Source organism: Platichthys flesus, chromosome 10 (assembly GCF_949316205.1).
Source record: "Platichthys flesus chromosome 10, fPlaFle2.1, whole genome shotgun sequence".
Taxonomy (NCBI): Eukaryota; Metazoa; Chordata; class Actinopteri; order Pleuronectiformes; family Pleuronectidae; genus Platichthys; species Platichthys flesus.
In genome coordinates, this window is record NC_084954.1 from 4345063 (window position 1) to 4369849 (window position 24787).

General features: G+C 42.3%; 3 protein-coding genes across 4 annotated transcripts in view; 1 reads left to right on the top strand and 2 right to left on the bottom strand.

The window, feature by feature from the left end:
• The window catches only part of sos2 (son of sevenless homolog 2 (Drosophila)), a 30393-nt gene extending 17367 nt beyond the window's left edge, over window positions 1–13026 (bottom strand). For both annotated transcript variants that reach the window (XM_062397330.1, XM_062397328.1), the window contains exon 1: window positions 12045–13026. In XM_062397330.1, the coding sequence (XP_062253314.1) occupies window positions 12045–12128 (84 nt within the window). In that variant the 5' untranslated portion in view covers window positions 12129–13026. The remainder of the gene's footprint in view (window positions 1–12044) is intronic.
• A 1191-nt stretch (window positions 13027–14217) lies between these two features.
• l2hgdh (L-2-hydroxyglutarate dehydrogenase) lies at window positions 14218–21035 on the bottom strand. The gene is made up of 10 exons (XM_062397331.1): window positions 20833–21035; window positions 19628–19743; window positions 19014–19165; window positions 17949–18080; window positions 17715–17877; window positions 17584–17618; window positions 17333–17500; window positions 16348–16505; window positions 16016–16147; window positions 14218–14682 (listed from the first exon to the last, which is right to left on the bottom strand). The coding sequence occupies exons 1-10, from the start codon at window positions 20910–20912 to the stop codon at window positions 14487–14489; spliced, it is 1332 nt and encodes a 443-aa protein (XP_062253315.1). The 5' UTR covers window positions 20913–21035; the 3' UTR covers window positions 14218–14486.
• A 72-nt stretch (window positions 21036–21107) lies between these two features.
• dmac2l (distal membrane arm assembly component 2 like) lies at window positions 21108–24686 on the top strand. Its single transcript, XM_062397333.1, has 5 exons — window positions 21108–21211; window positions 21955–22068; window positions 22732–22940; window positions 23759–23930; window positions 24004–24686. The coding sequence occupies exons 2-5, from the start codon at window positions 21974–21976 to the stop codon at window positions 24116–24118; spliced, it is 591 nt and encodes a 196-aa protein (XP_062253317.1). The 5' UTR covers window positions 21108–21211; window positions 21955–21973; the 3' UTR covers window positions 24119–24686.
• Window positions 24687–24787: the final 101 nt, after the last annotated feature.

Consider the following 24787-nt stretch of genomic DNA (forward strand, 5'->3'; position numbering starts at 1 on the left):
AACAGTGTTGACTTGCAGACAGGAAACTTAATTTAAGCAATTTATCACCTTGAACTTTTTTTACTCAATAGTATTATTAATATCAACTTAAAATATATTTAATACAGAATGAAGCATTGAAAGCATTTTGCTGGTTTCAAGGGAGCATTATGACTTTGATTTAAGTTTGTGATGGCAACAAATCACCATCAATATTGAGATATACTACTTTAAGTATCAAGCCCGGATCCCAGGGACAGATGTCTGTGTCGAAGAGAGAGAATCAATCTAAATACACATTCAACATTTTAAAAGCAATGTCAGTAAGAATAGGTTTATAATAATTGTAATTTTGGGGGGCTACACCACACAAATCCGTCAGGAAAATCCTGCAACATCACAACAAATAAAACCTAAGTCTCACACTTTTCTAAAATTGGCTGCAAAACAACACATCTTCTTCAGAATGGGGAAAGAAATTCTGATTAAAAGCAGTCTCCAGCTGATTTATTTAATCATCCATCATCTCCTCAGTGGGAGGACTCATGAGGGAGGAACCAGTCTGGCAGAAGGTGTGGTTTTCGCCGCACACAGCAGAGAAGGTGTGGCTTCTTCTGGTTTAAAGTAGAAATAGAAGAACACCTCTCAACCACCCTCTAGTCAACCAAAAGTAATCGTCATTTGGGCCGTGCCCTTTTGCAGGAATGCTGTCAGTTGAGATACTATTATAGCAAAGCAGACGTAGAAGGGGAGAAAAAAGACGGGAGGTGGATGGAAAAGAGAGACTCACATTTGCTCCCCACACGCACACTCACACACACACAAGCACGGCCTGTTCACGTGCTAGTGATGGAATTACCCTGGCATATAGTAAAGTGGGGCATTATTATGACAAAACATTGCCCCCAGATGAAGGAATGTGAGAGGAGAGTTAAAAGGTCAATGCAGACCGGGCTTCATGCATTCTTGTGCTCTGACTTAACAGAGATGCAGCGAAAGGCAGGATGTCCCCCTTCTGACTCAAGCTTGGAGTCATTTGTTTGAGATAAAAATCCTTATTCAAGGAAGACAGATAAAAGTTCCCAGAAGATCTCTTTTCCTCGATCTCGTTTGATTTCACGCTGTGATTCGACGTTCAGATGCTTTTTGGAAACAAGAGGAGCTGGAAAATGTGAAGCCACAACTTAGGCCTCGTTTATGCTTCCGTACGTCATTTCTGTTTTGATGCACACTCACAAGACCTGACAGTTATAAATAAGACGCAGGTTTCAACTCTAGCTGGGGGGGGGGAAAGAAGAATCAAAGCAGAAGTAGGTTAGGAGATATAATCTCTCGACCGCAAATAGGCACTTGACCAAATTCCACAGGACACCAGGAGCTGTGAGTCACCACACTGAAACTACGGGGGTTTCCCTCGACTCCATTCACAGATTGCTTGGCCCGTTTCTGGGAGGCCCACATCCAACAAGTGCAGTCTATCTCCAACAATGTGAGGATGAGGGACAGGACAACAAAAAAGACACAACATTTAATGTAATTTGAATGAAATCAAAAAGTCAAAATTCAAGAAAACCAAGCATTCTCATCTTTTGTGTTGTTCTAATTAAATCAATGAAGAGAACATAATCTGTAACAAATGTTATAATCAATTATCTGTTGATCATTTTGATTAAATGGTTTCAGCTTGTCGAATGTTCTCACAGTTTGAGCCTTCTGTGATCATGTGATAGTCAACTAATTTAATCCAAAACTTAATTTCTTTTAGCTTCTCCAACCAGAAAGTTTGAGGTTTTCTTCAAGCTTATTTATGCTGGATTGTAGAAACGTATACAAACGGAGCCTTAAGATTAAGATTAATTAAGATTAAGATGCATTTATTAGTCCCAAACACATGCACAGACATGCAAAGGCACACTCATGCAGGTAGGGAAATTTAACTTCTGCTTTTGACCCATCTGGTGCAGGACACACAGAGCAGTGAGCGACCATGTACGGCGCTCGGGGAGCAGATGGTGGGGGAGTAAGGTGCCTTGCTCAGGGGCACTAGACAGGGTAGGGAGACTCTTGGATTTTTGGACAGATCAATCCAGGTTCGTCTTTTGTTGTCTCTCGTGGAGTCGAACCAGAGACAAACCAGAGACCTTCTCTGCCCATAGTCCAAGTTTCTGCCACTAGACCACCGCCTCTCCTCGTCTGTCTGTACTCTGCATTAATTTCATCTGAATTTCTGCAGATCTTCTAGAAGCTTAAAGCTGGAGACTAAAGAGTTGTAAGAGACGAAAGAGAGCAATGCCCTTGGAAATCGTGGGGTGAGCCCTTAGTCTCATTATAGTAAAAATGTATATCTTGGTTATATGGATCTTTGTTTTCTGTGAGCCGCTCTCTGTCAGTCAGTCAGTTACAGTTGATGAGGACGTCTAAGCTGAGTGAAGACTGAGCAGGTCCATGTGCAGGTACGACTGCGGCACGGAGTATTTACAGTAACACTGCAACGTGATCCTAATGGCTGAGGGATGTAACGTGGCCTGATATCGTTGGCGGGGCGAAGCTGTAGTAAATGCAAGCAAAGTGAAAGCTATCAAAAAAGGAGAAATAACAGGGGAACTCCTCAATTTTAATAATACGAAACGACAAATACGAGAAGCAATGGGTCGTGGCAGGAAAAACACCTCCTTAAATTCAAAATACTCTTCCTCTCAGCTTTGAATGTGCAACAACTGTTAGAGGCTCGAGACAGCAGATTCACCGAGGACATGCGAAGGTGTCAAGGCATCAATTACTCAACCAGGCAAACAGCAAATAAGAAAACCATAACTTTTATATTCCTGTACCTGTCACTAGTCAAGCAAGAGTGAATTATCTTCTATTGCTGAAATTAAAACTCATCTTCATCGATTTATCCATCAATTAGTTTCTCAAGTTTCGATGTATAGAATGTCCGAATATTGTGAATGATGGTCCTCAAAATGTAAAGCACCGATACATTTGCTTGTTGGTCCAAACTATGGTTGGAAAAACCCAAACGTATGCGACCTGTCACAAGTGAGAAGCTGGATCCTTCAAATGTTTGGATATTTTGGGTTGGTAATAACAAAACTTATTGATGGTTTATTAAAAGAAATATTGACAAAAGTTCTGTCAATCAATGTACTACTTGTTTACATTGTAGATAATTGTATATCACAACATTCCCTGAAGAATTTTGTAACAGCATCATTTTGATAATTGATTTGTTCATTTTCAAGCAAAGATTCCATAAATCTGTTGGTTTTAGCTTCTCAAATTCTCAAATATGAGGATTTGCCACTTCTGAGAACATCAGACAAAAGTGCCTAATCAATTAATAATGGAAATAAATCTTAAAACACGATGATTCAAAAATAATACTTAATGTATTAGTCCACCACTGGATGTAGGTAAATACATTTAAATGAAAAAAGAACCTGGATCGTGTGGAAGCTTTCATGCACGTCCACTTGTTCCATGTCATGGTGTTTTGTTTCATGGGTCAGCTCCATTAAGAAGGGAAAGGCTAGTGTACAGGAAGTCCCAGCGCTCGCTCTCTCTCACTCTCACTTTTCCCTCCTCCATCTACCCCCCCCCCCCTGTTCTCTACCGCCACAGAGCGCTGCCCCCGGGGAGAGCAGATCATAGCAGCAGACTGAGAGATATTGATGTGCGTGTACGTGGAGGCAACAGCAGCAGGCTCATACTACACATACAGACTGGACCCGAGCCAAAAGCCAGGAGAGGGAAAACCAAGATGTACAGACGGGGGGGAATAATCCCCCCCCCAAACACACACACAAGGAATGTTCCATCTACAGCACCTTGCAGCAACACTAACGTATCCATGTCCAGTAAAAATACAAATATCAGACCACACACAGACAGACAAACAAACTCATCTCAGTTGCTCTGCACCATAGGAACCAGATAATATGGAACCAGAAAATTGTGAGCGCAGATTGTGGTCCCCGGCAATAAGTGAACATATACAACACAATCACTTGTGAGACGGTTTACGCTGTTAATCGTGACATTTCACCCCATTTACAGTTGCAATCAGAAATATTCAACCCCCTCACCTCAATAGACATTAAAGTGATGTGAATGACAGATAATGACAATAAATGACAAAAAAACCTCATCAAACAACAAAAGATATTTATTTATGCATATTTTAGTTATTTTGACAACAGAAGTTGACTTAACTTTGAAGTTCAAATGAAAAATGTAACTCTTTCAACACATGTGCATGTGCAGTATTATTCAACCCCCCGGCTTCAGTACTTTGTGGCGCATCCTCTAGCTTTTATAACTTCTAAAAAATGTTTTCGGTAAGTGCGGACAAGCTTCTTACACCTCTCGATTGGAATCTTTGCCCATTTTTCAAGCGCAAAAGCCTCTAGATCAGTGATGTTTGATGGCTTCCATGCTGCAACTGCCTTCTTTAAATCCCACCAAAGATTTTCAATCAAATTTGAATCTGGTGACTGTGAATGCCACTCCAGGACGTTCCAGGATCTTTTTCTCAACCAAGCTTTGGTGGATTTGGAGATTTTGCTTTGGATCATTGTCTTGCTGGAAAGTCCAATGATCACCAAGGTTCAATTTGTCAGAAGGAATCACATTCCTCTTTAAAATGGCCTGGTATTTCTGTGAATCCATGATGCCATGTACACAGATTGCTAGTTCCTGCCGCAGAAAAACAGCCCAATATCATCTTTGACCAACCTCCATGCTGGACTGTGGGGATGGTATTCTTCTGGTCATAAGCCTGTCCTTTCACACGCCAGACATAACGCTGGTCCATACGTCCAAACAGTTCCAGTTTGGTTTCATCAGTCCATAGAACTGTCACCCAAAACACTGTAGGCTTATCCAAATTCCTCCTGGCATATTCTAGTTGACTTTTGATGTTGCTTGTGGTCAAGAGCTGAGTGCGTCTTGGAGCCGGCCATTAAGTCCTTTATTATTCAGTGCATGTCTTATAGTTGCCACTGCAGCACTTGTACCAGCCTTCATCAGGTCATCCTGTAGGTGTCTTGTAGTCACACAGGGGTTTATCTGAGTTGTTCTGACTAAGTTGCTGTGGGTCCTTGATGAAATGCTAGGCTTTCTTCCACGGCCAGGCATGTTTGAAGCTGCTCCATCAGTTGTAAACTTCCTTATAATGTTCCCAATTGTGTCTCTTGGAATATAATTTTTTGGGGAATTCTTCTTCTACCCAAGGCCTTTCAGGTGTGATGAAATAATCTCCTCTCTCAGCTTTTGTGTAAGCTCCTTTGTCTTTCCCATGATTGCAACTCACCTTGAATACCTTCATAGGTGGGGTTTATATATGCATCACAGCTGAAGCAAATGAAGGATCAGTATAGAGTTCCCAAAGGCTTAATAATGTTTCAACTCAACTTTAGGACAAAAAAAACTGTCAGACAGCTTTAAAAACAACAATTTTATATAGGGGTTGAATAATTGTGACATGGCTATCTTTACAAAATATACTGCTACACACAAATACTACATCATGCATTTTCCGTGTTGATTTTCTTTATCACTCAACTCATAAAGAAGGCATCCGAAGCAGAATCTTGATCAAAGAACAAGATTCTGTCTACTTTAATTGATAAATCCTTAAAATCTTTGGGGGGTTGAATATTTCTGATTGCAACTGTATATGGCATGAATTAACAAATCAAAAGCAAACGTTTAAAATTCATTCATTAGTTCACTAATCAAATCTGCTGTTTACCGAAATCTGTTAAGTACATTTTTATATTTGAGGTAAAATGATTAGTTGATTGTTTGATTAACAGAATTTTAATCAGCAATTATCTCTGAGCTCTTGGCGATTGGTCGAAATCGCCAAATGTTGAACCTCAACAAATAAATCACTTTTTTTTTAAAGCATCAATTCCTCACACCTGAGATTGACTTTGCTAGAACTATTACTCGATCAGCAAAATAGTTTTCTCTGAATGTTCCCCTGCAGATCAATTGACTTTTCAGTTAATCAACTAATCATTTCATTTCTATCACAGCTAAATGAAGGTAAATGCTGGACACCCAGCGAACACTGACCCCTTCCATATAGGACTGAATGAAAATACTGTTTAGGGTCCGGTGTCCTTTTGTGTTTAAGACACAAGTCATTGATTGTATTCATTGTGAAAAGGTCATGTTTATTACACAAGCTTTTACAATATTGTCACGAGAAGATTAATGTGAAAAATATATGCAAATGCTTTCATCAACCATAGAAGATTCATCTTTCATTGAAGGATGTATACATATGTGTTGCAGGGGCAGGTTTTCCCACCACAAACACAAAGAGACACACGTCACCATTGCACCCACAGCTTTTTACCAAGCTTGCATCCTGTTTCATCAGAAGTTGCATGTACGTCTCAGCTGTGAGCAAATCAGGTTGTTGTTGTTGTGTGTGTAGGTGGTTAAAAAAAACAAGAACCAGACAAGGTTGCAGGTAATAATAGAGGCCGGACAGTGTTAATACAGGGTTAACATTTCTAATCCAATTGATTATTCTCCTGGCCGTGTATATGGGGCTGCATCAGGCTCAGGTTGCGGGTAATGTGGCTTTGACTGCGTGTGTGGTTGTGTATAGTGTGTGTGTGTGTGAGGTGGGGGTGGGGCTTGTTATTAAACCTGAGCATGTGTCACTGTTTGTGATTCATGCCATGACATCATCTGCCATTACAACCAGACTGTCTGGGGAACCATAGGGCAGAGATCGGCTCTGAGACAACAGGCGCGCGCGTGCACACAGACACACACACACACACCCACACACCCACACACCCACACACCCACACACCCACACAAAAGAAAAAGAGACATAAACAAACCTAATCATTTAGACACAGAAATAGAAACACAGATGCACCGAGCTCAACCCTTGATGACAAACAAACACACATCCACACAACAGGGAAACACACATTCGCAGCCTGGAACACACACACACACACACACACACACACTCCCCTGACATTAAGCGAGCCCACTTCACATTCAGATCATCAAGACAAAAGTTGACTGGCGTGCCGTCGACAGCATGTGACCTCGCCATGACCTCGGCTTGACCTGACCCAGTGACCCCCAGTCTCCACCCATCCTCTCTCTGAACCCCGGCTGAGGACGAGCTGAGGCTCACAGACCTGATTCAATACTCTGGGAATGGTGAGGGGGAGCTGTGTATAAATCGTCTCAAAGGACGGCCTGGGGCTGGTGCACACAGGAAGTGCCACCTGTTACAAGGAACATCCTGTCCATTCAACACGAGGCTCACTGCAGAGACAAGGTATTAAACTGATGACGAGCTGGGAGAGATCAGCCGGGTCCAGCTTGTGTCAAACGCTCGGAAACGTTTTACTCCTCTTTGAGTAAAGGGAAGATAAAGGACGACGTTCTGGTGCCAACTCCTCGATTTTGTGTTTTTTTAATCTTTACTTTATCCACAGAAATATATCCAAGGATTTTTTAAATTTTTCTTTTATCTCCAACTCCAGACTGTTTGAGTTGTAAATCTTTGTCCCTAATGAGCCTCCATACAAACCCCTTGTCATGATAAAATAAACCAAAATATCTATGGATTCATCTTCAGGTTATTTCTCCATACTAAACATGAAATATTGTATTTGTAAAATGTCAGAAAACATCAAAAAATTCCTTGACCTAGACATAAAATAATGATTTTGTTTATTTACAATAACCTCAGGAAAAAAAACCTAAGAAACCCTGACATTTCACGGGTTAAAACTAATAAGTGATAGCTGTATGCTACTTTATTAAAAGTTGCCACAATGAGGTCTCTGCAAAGTTAGTCCTACGTTTACCCAAAAGGGTAAAAATATCTTAAAATACATTTTCTACACACAAAAATAGTTAGTGTGACTGTGTCAAATGAAACTTCTTTAAGTGTATAAAACAGAAAACGCGGAGTAGCTGAAGGTCAAAGGTCACTGGGTCAGACACTTTCTTAAAGCCAAGTTTTCTTCATTCATCTTGATGACAGCTCGAAGATGTGAAAGATTAGGAAACTAAAAAAATACACTGACGACCAGAATAAACTTGAATGACCTTTGTAGAAACCGGTTTCTGCTAATGTCAGCATTATTGGAAGAGACAGCAGATCATACTGAAATCAGTATTTCCGGCCTCTTCCCCATTTCATTTAAAAAGTGACCTTATGTCGTCTGTAGTTCTGCCTCCTGGGAGTTGCCTTCTATTTTTAACTGTTGAAACTTGTGACTGAATTACACAATATAAGTGGATTTTTGTCATTTTAAGAAATGCTTTCTGAACACTGAACTATTCATAGAGAAAACTCGCCAAATGAGCCAAAGTGAAGATGGAATCTCAGCTCTACCAGGCTGTGGAGAACATAACAGCAACGTTCACAAGACAAGTGTCCAGGGAGAGAGCGTGATAACTCAGCTGTGTCCTGCTGGTATATGTGTCAGTTGCTCACACACTACACAACCAAAGTTTGTTTCGTATACAACAAGACTGGGCTGCGAGTGCGAGTGAGAGTCATAAACCCAGTGAGCTCAGCAGACTCTCGGATAAATACTGGGCACAGTTGTATATGTTAACATAGTTTGAGTGAGCCTCGTACAGTAAAGCACTGGAGAGGAATCTTATTATAAATCAGTGTCCGATTCTGAGGTGACAACAACGTCTAGCCTGGATAAATGTGGCAGGGAAACCGTCCGACCAAAATAAAAACTGAGCTTTGAGTTTTGCCCTGTGGTGAAGTCATCCTGTCAGAATTTACCTCAGGTTCAGAGGATGAAAGAGGCAACACACTCTCACAGACACACACACACACACATTTGTAACCTGACCAATCTCAGCTTTAAACGTCTGCGTCTCACGGAGCACAGCAGCCCTGTGAACTCAGCTCAACATGGCAATGGAATGAAACTGTAACCAGCAACGCTCTGGTCCTTCCATCGATGCCAGTGTAACGGCAGACCCGGGGAATGCACAGTTATTATTAACAGCGTCGTGTCAGAGGCGAAATGACGCTCTTGCATGGCACCGGGCACGAGCCGCAGAGATCTAGAATAGCCGGGACACGCAGACAAATGCTAGACGCGTCAACAGATGTGCGTCAACTACACATGACTGGAAAGTTGAGCTTTATGCTTTGAACTCTGGCATCAAAGTTGACCTTTCAACTTTTGACATTACAGGGTAGTTCCACAAAGGTTAAGTTCAGGCTTCTTCCACAACATGCAAACGTTAAAAGCTACATTTTAATGCATTTTCTGCCTTTATTAGACAGCAACACTGGAGAGATGAGGGGAGGTGATGTAGGGGGATGCAAGAGGTGTCCCCAGCTTCAGAGTTTCAGAGGTAACCCGGGACTTTTTCATGCATCAGCTGCTTCACAGAACCTGATCCTGCCATCTTGCATCTGGGCTTCTCTTTATTACGTATACAAATCTATTTACAATATTATAAGACAAAGAAAATCAGCAAATCCTGAAACACAAATATTTGGCATATAATACGCTTAATAAATTAACTACACCGCTTAATTGTTGGCAATAAGTTAGTGAAAGATCAGTAATTACAGGCTGTAACTGCTGAGTCTTATCCATCTAACTTATGAGGCATCTGTTAAAGTGACCAACCAGCAGCTGAAGGAGACATTTTATTCCCCAGCTCTCTCAGCTGTTTGATCATAAAAGTTCTTCTCCGACCTCTGAGGTGTGTTTACTTATCAACAGCTCTTCTTTAATCCTCCTCACCCCAATCTCAATCACTCTCGGGGGTGGAGTCATCCACCACGACTCCTTCTGACAAGGACCCCCCCCCCCTCCTCCTCCCAGTGGACAGCTGTGAAAAACAGCGAGTCACAGTCTGTCAAAACCATAACAAACCTCTCTTGCGTCAATCTCTGACAGGCTTTCCCTCCGGCAGTTGTGTAACAAGTTGAGACAATGACACCGCGGCCCACCACCTGCTCGCTCAGTTTCACCTGATTCATCGCACCATCTCTACCGCGCTACGGACAACTGACGCAACTGACAGCCATGTTATTTATAAACATGATGTTGCTATATGGCTAATTCCAGGGCTGCTCAGCGGGAACTAAGTGATAATTGAATTAAAGTATTAAAAGCCAACGTCAACAATGCCAGACAAGTCTCTGTCATAACACATCCAGGGCTTGGTCCCGCAAACTATTTGAATAAAATCTGAATAATTCACAGCTGAATAACTTCCCAGGGTAGTTGTGGTTGTTTTAATGTTAGATCCAAAAACCACTGCCAGTGAAAAGAAAGGACAGATTTAATGAGTCAATAACCAATCTGGCGTAAAAAAAAAGAAAAGTAGAGGCTTGAGTAGTTGTACTTCAATCAAAACACAGTAAAAAAGTAAGAGCGAAGTTTAAATTGAGGGACAGATATGCAAGTGTCTTCCTGTGGACATAAACTCGGTCTGGAGTACTTTCATCTCTCAGAACACAAATATATCAGTATTTAAAACAAGACCCCTTTCCAAAAAAAGACCTCATGCTGGGAGGTTCCTGCTGTACTGACTTCATTACACAAGTATTCCAGACTCTGGTGGTTACATGAGCCTTGACAGAATAAAAGAGCTAAACAAACTATTTGGATAATTGATTAATTGTGAAAGTAAAATGCCAAACATTCCCCAGTTCAGGCTTCTCCGCTGTGAGGACTTGTTTTTATTTGCCTTCTGTGATGTACACTTAAGCCAGTTAGTTGAGAAAAAATAAAAACATGATTATATCACCCTAGGTTTTCAGAGAGGGATATTTTGACATATGGTGTGATCTATTATAGATTTATCAAATAATCAGGGGTATAATTGTCCTATTACTTGATGGTGAAAGCTGTGGCCCTAGTTTTAACATTTGTCTACAGCAGAAACCAACTATTTGTTTGTCAAGTAACAAGTGAACTGTTAATTCAAGTTGTTCTTGGGTTATTAGTTAGAAGGGACCACTAGAAAGGAGGCTGGATAAAGATGTACAGGACACAGAAGTGTTCCTTGTGCCTACCTAATGCTCAAAGCACAGTATCCCCCAAACAGCGTGCAACCCCTGCAGAAGCTGTGCCATCTCCACTTTGCACAGCAACACAGAGAACAGAAAATAAAGTCGTTGACTGCGATCGGGGAGAAGCCACGATGATGCAAGACAAAGCGAGAGTCAAAAAGGAACCGATACAGGTCAATCCTGCTGACCAAGGACATTAGGGTCCCGTCATTAAAGTTTCAATGGGACTCGTGAGAACGATGTTTTGCGTTTCTGGAGAAAAGGGAGGGAAAGCTGACATGTAAGCAGCTGCTGGAAGGCCTTGGTGGGCCGTGTCTGCCGGGATGAGGCTGATTTTTACTGTTACACCAAATGAGGAAGGAAAAAAAAGAGGTTGGCACATATCAGATGGGTTTGGTTGTGCCTCTCTGCTGCAATGGGGTGGGGGGGGGATCAAATATTAGAATATAAGTTTAACATCAACACTCTGGAGGTTATCCGGATGTTTCTGTTTACCCTAAAAAACTATGGAAAATACCAGCAAGGGCTCGTGGTTCTGAAGAAGCCGATTAGAACTGATTGACTTCTCTAAACAAACCGTGACAGACTGTGTGTGTGTGTGTGTGTGTGTGTAGGGTGCTTCGATGCAGTGAGGAGACTTGGTGAGTAAACACACAGCACACAGGTCAACTGTCACAGGAGAGGGAGGACAGTGTTTTCAACTGGAGGGATGATTAGTGACCCAGAACACATCCAAGTACTTTCAATTAATTGGATTTTCCAGGGACAGTTGCTATTGGTTAACCCCGGGGAATCCCTGCAGGCTTTGCCCCCCAGCCCCCCATAAAATACACATAACTCCAGTTAACTTAACAAAAGTCTGTATTTTTTATATCTAGGTGCAGATGGGACTGGGGGGGGGGGTCGAATGAATCCTGCAGCGTGTGAATGTGTTTTTGCAAGAGTCTGGTGGGATCGTAATAAAAAACTTTGTGGTGTTTGTTGGAAGCAGAAAAACAGCGTTTACCTTTCGCAGAGCTTGCACGAACAGGCCTCTCCATTTGTGACTGTTCTCGTCACTCGAGAAGTCGTAGATCTGCTGGGGCTGCATCGCTGTAGCGGCTCCTGGCGTGGCCGTGATCCGGGCTGAACTGTCAGCATCGGCCCCCGGGTAGATAGTCCTGGTGGGTGGGTCAGTCCGGGGGGCAGGCACGGCGGGACCGCGAGAGCCAAACCGACGACGAGGGTCGCTACAGGCTGCGGGTCCCGGGTCGAGTCGCAATACGCAGCGAGACACAAGCTGCACACGAAAACAAGCACATGTAGCCGTAAAGTTCACTCGCTAGCTCGGGGCTGCTAGCTTAGCGAGCCCCGCCGCTGTAAACACGGGACTAACTCACAAGCTAACGGCTAACAACAACGCCGCTAAGTGCGGTTCTCGCCGCTTGTTCGGAGACACAACAACCGGGGCGTTAAGTTCTCTTGCACGCCGCGACACCGGGGAGCAGCTTCCCGCCGGTTCCCCGCAGCTACACGCCGCGTCTGGTGGGGTTTTTCTGCGCCGAACACCTGTAACGTTAGCGGGCTAGCGTCGTAGCCGCGCGGGGGCTAACTGGTGCTACAGGCTGCTGTCGCCGCCGCTGGCCTCGCTGCGCTCCCGAGTTTTTTTTTTATGTTGTGGCACACGGACCCTTGAGCTCCGCACAAGGCACACGGTCTCCAGCGCTGTCCGCCCAGCATTCAGGCATCTTCTCCGGGGCGGCGATCGAGCGCTAAATCCCAACGACAAGGCGAATCCCCACCGGAGGAGACGGCGGCCGGTCCGGGGCGCATCTGCGTGCGGAGCAGTTCTCGGTGTTTGTCGGTGTGTGTGAAGTGGAAGATGTTCGCAGCAACTCTCCTCCGCCGCCTGTCTGTCTGTGTGTGTGTCTGTCTATGTGTGTGTGTGTCGGCCGCTGTCAGGCACGCACGCTGCGTAATTTCACATTTTATTTAGACGACACAAAAAAACAAGGCAGGACTTTCTGTGCCGTCGTCACGGATTTCTGCAGAAACCCCAAATAAAAACAGATTTTCCTTTCATCCTCTCTCCTGATGCAGCTGAGGCGTGTTTACACAAACACACACGAGACACACTCACTGCAACACACACACACGTCAGGGCTGAGGAAGACACTTTATTGTGTAGCAGTTATCCGACACAAACAAAAAGAATAAATGGTTTAAACAACAACATGTCATTTGTCCACATTTTGTGCTCATTCGTCATGTTTTTGTTTCGACTGTGCCTCCGTGTGGTCAAACTGTACAAGTGCCTCAGTGGAACAGCTGCTGGAAGCAAACAGGCCACACACATCTGGAGAACACTTCACACAGTGGTTTTCCTTTCACTGTTTGTGTGTGTGAGTCTGCACAAAAACTCTCTACATCGTTTCTGATAGTAAAAACAAAGCACCTTAGATCAATATACAAGATGGTATGAAGCTTATATTTAGGGCCCGAGCACCGAAATCAGTGGGAGGCCCTATTGAAATTGAAATGATTATTATTATTATAATTATTATTATTTTTCTCCCGCTTACTAGAATTGGCTTTTTGAGGGCTTTAACATGCTCAAAAAGTTTTAATTAAACATGTTATTGCTCAAATCTCAAACGTTGGTACATTTGCTTAAAAAAAATACACATATTTTGTAAAAACAAAAATTAGAGTGGAAGTGAACGGGTTGATAATATGACACAAACTCCTCAAACACACGTTAAAAACAGGTTTTCTCAGGTTGTCGTCATATAATGTGATTAAAGTAGATTATTTTATCCTGATAAAACAAACTGTATCTCTTCATAAATTGCACGTTACATACCAAAATGAGATAAACCGTTTAAAAAATATAAATATAATTTTAAATCTACGTTTTAAAAAAATGTGAATATTACAAGTTTTTATGTGCTGTATAGTTTACTATGTTTGCCTTAAAGTGTTTCAAAACTGATTTGGACTGAAGCTCATTTAACTGTAGGAAGTTCAATATTCAAACGACAGATATAAACTGTATAATAAACGCAGTTGAGAAACACAACCAGACAAAAAGTGGTAATTTCCCGACCTAAGAAGTTTAGTTCACATTCAATTCAACATGTCTGTGTATTTACATTTTTTTTTTAACTTTTATTAATAGGAACTCAGACAGAAATGTAGTTGAGAAAAATAGATTTTACTGTAAGTGAAAAGTGGTGGAACAGATATATTATACAACCTGAAGTAGCTTTAGAAAAAACAGTCTGAAAATGTAATTAAGTCACAGATATGTAAGGTCCCATCCACCCCCCCTCTCCCCTTAATTGAGGCTTAACTCGTTATAAAAAGCTTCACGGTGCTGCTGATGCAGTGACAGTTTGATAAAACATTTGTGGTTTCACTTTGCATTTCTTTGTTTTGCTGCTTTCCTCCTGGCGACCACCCGACTCCTCTACAGCGAGAAGCGGCCCTCCACCTCGTCTGCGACCATCTCACCAATGGCGAGGGAGGAGGTGGCCGCTGGCGAGGGAGCGTTTCGCACGTGGAGCACCCGGCTGCCCACGTCCCCGACGCCGCCATCGAACACGAAGTCGTCCACGAGGTTGCCGTCCCGGTCCAGGGCTTGAGCTCGGACTCCTGCGGGACCCCTGGAGAGGGAGACAACCGGGGGTTTCAGAAACCGTTATGTTTGCATTTGTTTGTAACTTATTTAGCAGGATTATGCAAAAACCACTGAACCAAGTTCTATGAAGTTTTGTGGAGGAGTGGGACATGATCCAAATAAGAACTCATCTAGATTTGGTGGGAATCTGGATCAGGGTATGGATCCAGGATCGTTGTTTTCAATTACTCTAACATTGTGATATACTGCGTTTTTCCAAACTTCTCAGAGAATAACTCAAGGAGGTGTGTGCTCCTACTGTTCTAGTTAAGTTAGTCAAGAGTTAAATGTCTCTTATAAAAATCATTAAAGTAGTTCTGTGAACCAGAAGATCCATGGCTACCTAAATAGTGTAATACTTCAGTTACTCTAAAATCTACAATTTACAACCACGTCTGTCCACACTCACATATTATCTGTCTTTAAGAGTGTGAGGGAATTCAATAAAGGATATTGAATGTATCTCCTGGTGCAAGCTATCAGGATATTGACATGTTCTATTCCAGTAAATCATTTCCAGTGAGAAACATGCCGCCTTCACTTAAGAGACTATTTTTACAGTGGAGTACAGAGGACTGATAGAGAGCGTGGTCACATGGTGCAACAACAATCACCTGACTTTGTTAAGCTTTGTTGTTCTTGCTCTGCTGTGCGTCTACTGTAACAGAGAGCAAGGTCAATGAGAGAGACTGAGAAACAGATGCAGTGGTTTTTTTTATGTGTTCACACGCTGGGCCGATGAAACTGGTCCCGACTGAACGTTGTGGCTGTGAGAGAGTCGACAGTTCTTCAAATATGGATGTTGCTGCAAAGAAGCTATGGATTCTAAAACATGCAAGCTTTGCATGTGTCTTCAACGCAGCAGATAAATGTCACCTATACAATTTTTAATTAAATGTTGAAGATTGTCCAATTAATGCTTCTGAGGTATAGTGTTGAATAAAGGCCAGCAATTATTATAACGTTGATCTTTGACCTTTTAGATATAAATGTGTTATCCCTTTATTTGACCCAATTAGACGTTTCTGTGAAACTTGTCTCATGAGGTCACCCTGACCTTGACCTTCAAAATCTAATCAGGTGGTTTTATTGGCAATTGTTGTAACTGTAGTAAAATTCCCTTCAGATTGTCCTGATAAATCGAGTTCAAAAGATTAGGACGAACATTCCGAAAAAATAATAGCAAACCACTTCTGTTTCAAGCTTATGGTCGTACAACTTTGATAATTTACTTCATTATTAGCATTTTACATAAAACCAAAAGCTAGTAACAGTGACTCTGTATTCCGGGTATTTGTACGACGTCTTGTATCACGTACCTGAGCACGTCACTCCGCGAGATTTCAGGAATGTACTTCTGCAGCTTTTTAACCTGCGCACCGATGAAAACGCCTCTGTACATTTCTCCCATCCCATACGATATGTTCTTCATTACCAGCTTCTGAAGGCCCCTGCAGCATAAAGAGACAAACTACTACATATTCAGTGTGAATCAAGTATCTGAATACTGTTGTGTTACTGTGCAATTTGTGAATAAACTCCAGAGTTATTTAAAATCATCATAATTTTTAGAAACAAAATACTTTTCAAAAAAAGTTCCAAGCCACAACACAAAGAGGACAATGAGAACAGTTATATTTTCACGTCCTACCTGAATGAGAGTGCATCTACAAAGTCTTTGGCGTTGAAGTCGTACACTTTGTAACCCTCCCTCTTGAAGGCGAGCACCGCGTTAGGCCCGAGCCACACACTTCCATCCATCCGGGGGGTGAAGTGAACTCCAAGGAAGGGGAATCGGGGATCAGGAACCTGGAAGAAAATATGTTTTATAAAGACAAAATAAAGACGCAACAGTTAAAGGAAAAAAGTTTTCATTCATTATTTGGATCCTGTTAACAGAAGGAGGAGAATGTTTTTAACATGTATCAATCGTTTAAGAGTATAGAAGCTCCCATAGCTTCAGGCTTTCAATTTTACTACTATTTGACAAGATATTTATTTTATTTAAAGTCTTTTTTGTCCTTAATTGTCTATTATATTAAAGTTCCTCTGGAATTACCAACATTTTTAGTCTCTCTATCTTTCTTTCTTTTAACAAAATATTTGCGCGTGAATTTTTCCTGTTCTGTCAGATCCCTTTGCTGAGAAATAGCAATACCCCCCCCCCCCCATTTTATTACTTCTTTTGATAGCTGAGTTGGTTTCGGGAAGTGCGGCCGAACATATTTAGATTCAACTATTTTGCTCCAAGTTATTTTAGGCGTCCCTCTCAGATCCTTATATTGGTTGTAAATGTAAATTCTTGAAGTGAACAAGAGAAACATATGAGGAAGTCCCCACTTTTTATATGGCGCCACATTTCAAGAGAGAGCTGGAATTGAAAAACAAATAAACGAACAGCATTGTAACCCTCTTTCATTCATTCTCTCTCTCTCTCTATATATATATATATATATATATATATATATATATATATATATCAAGAAAAATTATGCAGGGTTACAGCCTGAGTTAAAAATATATATATATATTTCTGCCACATAGGGCCGCCAGAGTCCAGACTTATTCGATTTATGTGGGTTACACAACTGACAATGTTTTGAACCTGTGGACAGACGGATCTTCAGCAGACTTACCGGGTAGATGTTCCCTTTGACCAAGTAGTGTTTCTCGGGTTTCAGGACCAGGTAGTCCCCCCTGAAGGGGACGATCCGCGGCTCCCGACTGCAGCCAGAGATCTGTGACAGGCGGTCCGAGTACAGACCCCCACAGGTCAGGACGTAACGACACCGCACCTCCTTACCCTGACGAGACAGTACAGTGCAAATGATGCAGGGAACGGGACAGAGTCTAAACACTGTGATGGTTTTATCTGCATGTGTCTCACCTTGTTGTCTTTGATTGCAATTGGATACTTCATTCCTGTGAATGGAATTTAAAAAAGCATTTCAAACCTTTTCAATGGAGCAGAAAGTGTCTCTTTTAATTAAAACGTGAATCTATGGGACCTGTCTTTACCTTCGGTGCTTCCAGCTGAGCTCTCCTTGACCATGGAAATGTCTTTGACTTCGTAATCGGTCACCACCGTGCCGCCTGCCTCCTCAAAGTCTTTGCCGTAATGCAGAGCCACCATTCTCCAGTCCACGATGCCGGTGTAGGGGGAATCCAAGGCCATGATGCCCTGAACAGATGACACGCTGTGAGCCTGATATCTTTTCTCTGCTGTGAATGAAGCACGTTGAAAGGTCTCACCCTGCAGTAAGGCTCTCGCTCTCGGATGGCCTTGCCGTCGATCATACTGAGGTCTCGCACGTTGTTCTTTATCCCACGCTCATGCAGAGCTTTCAGGCGGGGTATCTCCTCCTGATCCACAGCCACAATGAGCTGCCAGAGCAGAAACACAGGGATCAGTACTGAGATAGACACAATGCAGTCCAGCAATCCACATGACAGATATTATATACAGCATCTGAAGGTTTCTGATTTCATTTATAATTAAGAAAATGTCAGACTGGACTTTGTTTAGTCAAGGTTCTAATGAGGCTGCTTTGAGTGAGAATTTGAAAACTCTTCACAAATTACCCGTTATAAAAGCCTCCGACAATCAGAGCAGTTACATTTTTTTAATATCCAGATTCTTATTAGGTCGCCGTGACCTTTGACCCCTACAATTAAATCTATTAATCCTTGAGACCAAGTGACAACTGGTCAAGATTTGTAGAAATCCCCTAAAGGCAGACTTGAGATACGATATGTAAGAAGCCACCTTGACCTTGACCTTGACCTTTGACCACCCAACTCTAATCAGTTCATATTTAAAGTGAACGTTTGAAGAACTTGACCTTTGACACAAGGAACGAACAGAAGGACAACCCGAAAACATAATGACCTTCTCTGACGTGGAAAAGAAAATGACTCCAAAGTGTGTAGGGCTGCACAGTGAGACTCAATTCAAACTCCTGCCACGTGATCATTACTCGATACTAAATGAAAGTTATTTTCAGTATCTGTTTATCCTTACTAATCAGTTGGTGCCTCGTTGCCAAATGGTTAAAGTGCATATCATAAAACTGCAGCTGGGGACCTAGTTGCATGTCTTACCTTCGCTTTCTCTAAACTGTCAATTAAAAAAATACCAAACAAACAAACATTCTCTTTTGTGCTGAATCTGTTTGTGTAAAATTCAGATTCTATGTTTGTTTGCCTGAATGTGGTAATGCAATGCACAGATAAAGTCTTATTATTCCACATCAGCGGAGCACCTTCACTGATTTATCAGAAGTAAACAAGCTGAGTTATCTCTGAGAGAGAGCAGACCTTCCCACATCTCTGGTAAGGCAGCCCTTTCTTGTCGCAGTACTCGTAGGCGAGAGTGGCTCCTCGCACACACAGACGGGCCTTCAGCGAGCCCGGCGTGTAGTAGATCCCGCTGTGAATGACTCCACTGTTGTGTCCGCTCTGGTGCACGGCTGGTGAGGAGCAAGAGAAGGGCAGAGGAGCAGAAGAATTCAAAAGAAGAAAATATAGCTAATTTGATAGATTCACGATTTCATTTGCTTCCTTGTAAAAGAGTCACATAAGGAGATTGACACCACCTTCTTGTTTATACAGTAAATATGGAGTTACACCCAGGTGACATCATTTCAAGGGCTTCAAACCAAATTTCAAAACTATATTGTGTTCACAAATGAGATTAGTGGGATGTATTGTGTTAAATTAGGTATTTGATTTATATTTGTTATTTGTAATAGTCATTTAAATCACGTTAAATGTCTGACTTTCACTTTTGAGAGTGTTTCATGGAGTTCAGTGGATGAACAGTGTCGGACAACAACAGGAAAATAATTCCAACACTCAAAAAAAAACATAAAAGGTCTACAATTTGTAACTTCCTTCACAAAAACAACAGCAACTGTCAAACCTCCACCCACCGAGCTCCTTCTCTTTCTCCACCAGGATGAAGCTGAGGGACGGGTGTCGCAGAATGAGCTCTCGGGCTGTGGCCAAGCCCACGATGCCTCCGCCCACCACGGCAACGTCATACGTGCTGAAAGACAGGCGGACACACAAGGTCACAGGCGGGTCAGATTCATGACGGCTCCTGATAAACCAAGTGTCTCCACAGAGCTGCAGAATGTGTTGAGAGCGGAGCAGGATGTGGGTCAGTGGTTCAACGTCCAACTGTAGAGGATTGACCGAGCAAACAATAAACCTTTGAATCAAAAGAGTTGTTGATTTTAGAAAAACATCAAGGTCTCTCACGAGTAAATCCCATCTGTAAATCTAATTTCCACAGACTACTATCCAGTGGGAGCACTTCTGGAGTTCCAGTGTATCCAACACAGGATTTCACATAATAAAGCTGGAGGAACAAAACGTCCCAAACGGGAAAAAGCTCTTTAAATCTCTCATGGAGGCGCGGGAGCCTGGGGAGCAGCCAACATCTTGTTTTCATTTTGGGAAATAAGAGCCAGAGTTTGAGCAGAAGCAACAACTCCACGCTGGGGAGGAGCCAGTGAATCCCAAGGAGGACTACATTCCTGGAGACATCACAGGTCGTCCATCTGCAGAAGTTCTGGATAGAGTCAAACGCAACACCCGGCGTCCTTAGCTTTTGAGTTCATGTCATACGTGGCAAAGAACACTTTGTTCAGCTATAAAAGAGTTTATTATAAATAATAAAACTGAAAACAGAAATGGGTTCTTCAAACTATACAACATTACGTTAAAAGTCGTGTCCCAAAAAACAGAAGTTACAACATCTATATATATATTTCACTTTCACTTTTTCTTGAAGGAGGCAGGTCTAAGGGGAAGGGGCCCCGTTACACAACCTGCTTGGCCCCTTAGATCCTGCAGGTCGGATGGGAAACACATGTTGCAGCCATGAACTAGGGGAAGTAAACATGAAGTAGAAGGCATGTGATCTGAGGAGTTACAGTTAAAAAGCATGCACACACACACACACACACACACAGATACACACAACACAACCTGGCTCTGGATAGTTTAGGAAGTGACAGGGTTAGAAGTTGGCTCGAAGTCATCTCCTCACATGAGCCTCCTCTCACCTGTCAGTCACCTCCTGTCAGTCACCCTCTCCCCTGTCAGTCACCTCTCTCCTGTCTCCTCTTACCTGTGCAGTCTGCAGCTCGTGGCCTTCAGCACGTGATGCAGCGCGGCCTGAGGAGCCGCTCGACTCAGGATCCGGATCATGGTGGTTTTTAAAAAGCAGAGAAAAACACCTCAGAGTCTTTTCTTCATCGTTCACTTCCTCCTCCGCTCCGTGTTTCCTTCCTCCTCTTCCTCCTGTAGCTGCTGTTAGCTGCCAAAGGGTCGACGAAGCCCCGCCCACGATACACACACACCTCCCCCGCCGTCACGACGTGTTACGTCAGCGCGTACAGCCAATAGGAAAGCGGGAAGGTGAGTGCGACACGAGTTCAAAGGGCACAGCGGTGGAAGCTTCCCGGACATAAACATAGATGTAAACAGGAGGACGTGTTTGAGGACAGGTGAGGGGCTTTAACCTGTTTCTACTGACTGGGGTTTGACATCTGGTGATATTACACGTGGAGGCTGTGGCTGAGCGGGCAGAGAGGTTCGATGCCAGTGTGAATGACGAAGTGTCCTTGGGCAAGACACTGAACCCCTCATAGGAAAAAGTGCTGCGTATATGTGCACTGCGTGAATGTGTGTGTGATTCTCTGTATATGAATATAAATACAGACTTTATAACTACAGACTATATATATATGAACTATACAAACACATAATAAACAAATACAGACTATATAACTACAGACTATATATATATGAACTATATAAATACAGACTAAACAAATACAGACTTTATAACTACAGACTATACAAATACAGTCTATATAACTACAGACTATACAAATACAGACTATATAACTACAGACTATACAACTACAGACTATATAAATACATACTATATAGATATGAACTATATAAACACAGAATATACAAATACAGATTTTATCAATTCAAACTATATATGAAACTATAGACTATAATTGCAGACTTTATAACTACAGACTATATAAATACAGACTAGTTGTATACAGACTGAATAAATACAGACTATATAAATATTCAATGAACAGAGACAACTTTATTTATATGAATTGATTACCTTTTATTTGAGTTATTTTGCTTGTAATTCTGTGCAGAGCTTTGTGAGCTAAGTGTTATAGAATAAAGATTTACTTTTACTCTTCTTATTATTTGACAGTGTTTTCCAGCTCTGAGACATGAGGCTCTTATCGAAGGCGGTGCAGGCTGCAGTGAGTCAGAGGGGGCGGAGCCACAGATACTTCTGGGGTTGGCTCAATGCAGTTTTCAACAAGTGAGACAACTTCCATTCACCTGCAGACTGACTGGACAAGTGTGGCAACTGCACAGTGACGCAACAAGGCACTGTCATACACAGAAGGCATTCAGGGCCATTTGTGAATTAAAGAAACTCAAAAGTGCTGATCAGAAGTATACAAAAATATATATATATGTATATCCAGCAACCAATAATCTCCTTATGAAACCACCTACTTTCACAATGTTTTGAGGAAATTCACTTGTTTTTGTATCATTGTGCTGTTAAAGATACAGGAGTTTTTGTGGTCTACAAATACAGATTATTAATATTATATCATTTAATTGACACATTAAAATAGGATGTCAACAAAACTGGAGCATCATATTATGAATTGTCAACAAGGAGTTTGTTTTCAGAAGTTTTCAGAACCTGAAGTTCCCTGTGGTCTTATTGAGTTTAACCAACATGCAGAAAGAATCTCAAAATAACTTGTGAAACACAGAAAAACAAACAGATGTTGAAATATTTTCAGTATATTTGGCTCAGATGACCTTGTGGGCAGTTTGCTAAGTAGACTTAATATGTATTCACCCTCTTCTCTATCCTCTCATTACCTCCAAGTAACAGCCCGACATGACCCAGCACTGTCAGCAGCGTGTACCACTGTTCTTTGAATGTGTGTCGCTCTTCTCTCAGGGTGGACTATGAGAGGATCAAGTCTATCGGTCCTGACCGAGCTGCAGCAGAGTGGCTGCTGAGGTGTGGGGCCAAAGTGAGGTTCCAAGGGTTCGACCGGTGGCATCAGGACTACAACGGACTTCCCACTGGAGCCCTGGACCGATACAAGATCCAGGCCATCGACGCGACTGAATCCTGCATCATGTACAGAGGCTTTGATCACCTGGGTCAGTGGAGAATGTTATGATCTTGTCCTCGTGACCTGTCCAATCCCAGATCTGTAACATTAGCATGTAGCATTCAGCTAAACCAAAGTTATTTGAATTATCCCCTGAGGACCATGAATATATCACATACCGTTGGGATGTCAGACCAACAGAGTTTCTCTGGGGTCTTAACTGCAATCATTTTAATCTTGTTAGCGTTAACTTAATGCTAATTCTGTCAAGCTTCAAAATTGGTATTTTATAAGAGAAATGCGTAGTTTGTAAAGTCTGTGTCTTGTAGTTATGCAATAAAACTAGAAACCAGGCCAACATGGAGCTGATAACTGAGTCTAGAGAAAAGACTGTGGATTCCCACTGTCTCGGTCTGTAGTTTGAGAGATAATATTGCATTTGACTATTAGTCTCCACTTCACCCTCTCTCCAGTTAAGCCGAAGTGAGAGTAATTCTGTGACCTGACATACTGTATGTCTTCAATTCAATTCTTTGTGGTCTTAGGTTGAACTTGTTCAAACCTGCAGAAACCCTGCCATCAAAGTCCTCCTGTCAAATTAAATATTAAAGCTTAACCTGAGCTTGATCTCGGCCGTTGACCTGAAAGTGATAACGACTCTGAGTTAACCAGAAACGAAAGAGACGGGTGAAAGTGCATCGCTCCAAGTCTGATTATGCAAAAGTGATGCAAGCGGCCGGGATGTTTTACAGTGACCGGACACGGATAGTTCACCATCTCTGACCGTGTCAACTGCAGCTCTCCACATTTATATTTAATGAGTACAGAAAATGCTGATCCTTGTTTTTTCTGTGTTCAATTTTCTAGATGGTTTGAAACATGTGGAGGAAATGAAGTTCAACAAGTGCATCTACATTGAGGACGCGTGTCTGGACAGGCTGAGCTCGATAGAGAACCTGCAGGAGAGCTTGAACACGATGGAGGTGGTGTCGTGTGGGAACGTGACCGATAAGGGCGTCATCGCCCTTCACCAACTCAAGTGGGTCAAAATATTTTTTCCGCTCCATGTACGCTCTTATTTTGTAACACTAACGAGTATTAACTCCTCACAGGAATCTGGAGTCTCTGTTTCTCAGCGATCTGCCGGGAATCAAAGACAAACAGACGACAGCAGACCGACTGCAGACGGCACTCCCACGTCTGGATTTAACGCTGGACCTGAACTGACAGCTTCTCAATTTGTAGAGCAGGTTCTTATTGTAATGACCCAATGTTGAAGCAGGAGAGTGGAGCTGCAGGGCTTCGATTGTCCGAGAACCAGATCCTTAAGATCCTGCAAATGTGATGCCAGCCTCCAAGGGTTTAGTTGTGGAGACGGTGCTGATAGTGAGTTAACGTCTAAGCTTGTGTGATCAAAGGTTAAAGAAACAATCCAAACAAGAAAGGAAGAAAACAGTTAAAGCACTTTATGATGTCGACACCAGTTCTTTTTTTTGATTGGTTGAACATTTCTTTACTTTATTATATTCTCAACATGTGGTTCCACAGGCAGAAACAGTTTGTGAAAATTCTGAGGATTTACAGGATTTCAAATAATTTCTCCTTAGATTAATTTGGCGTTTGTACAAAAATCTGAGGCGAGACGGACGTGTGGAAGACGTCCTTAGCACCAGAGCTCCAGAGACAACGAGTACAAAGTGGTGCTGTTCCTGATAAGTGACGGCGAGGGGGAGTCGAGGGAAAGTTTCAAAGTGTATTCACTCCTGATCTCAATAAATATTTCCAGAAATGCTCATTAGTCGTGACCAAAAGATAGTCTGAGTCCTACATTATATAACTTATTCAACGACAACATAAAAGTCAACTACCAAAAAACATTTCAATCTCACATGTTAC

What these genes read in the sequence shown, in the direction of transcription:
- l2hgdh (XM_062397331.1), bottom strand. Translation starts at nt 20,912, where the DNA reads ATGATCCGGATCCTGAGTCGAGCGGCTCCTCAGGCCGCGCTGCATCAC. An exon ending in ACGAGCTGCAGACTGCACAG is followed by an intron (nt 19,744 to 20,832) that starts GTAAGAGGAGAC and finishes CCTGTCTTTCAG; the next exon opens with CACGTATGACGTTGCCGTGG. An exon ending in TCAAAGGGAACATCTACCCG is followed by an intron (nt 16,506 to 17,332) that starts GTAAGTCTGCTG and finishes ATTTTCTTCCAG; the next exon opens with GTTCCTGATCCCCGATTCCC.
- dmac2l (XM_062397333.1), top strand. Translation starts at nt 21,974, where the DNA reads ATGAGGCTCTTATCGAAGGCGGTGCAGGCTGCAGTGAGTCAGAGGGGG. An exon ending in CTCAATGCAGTTTTCAACAA is followed by an intron (nt 22,069 to 22,731) that starts GTGAGACAACTT and finishes CTCTTCTCTCAG; the next exon opens with GGTGGACTATGAGAGGATCA. An exon ending in CAGAGGCTTTGATCACCTGG is followed by an intron (nt 22,941 to 23,758) that starts GTCAGTGGAGAA and finishes TCAATTTTCTAG; the next exon opens with ATGGTTTGAAACATGTGGAG.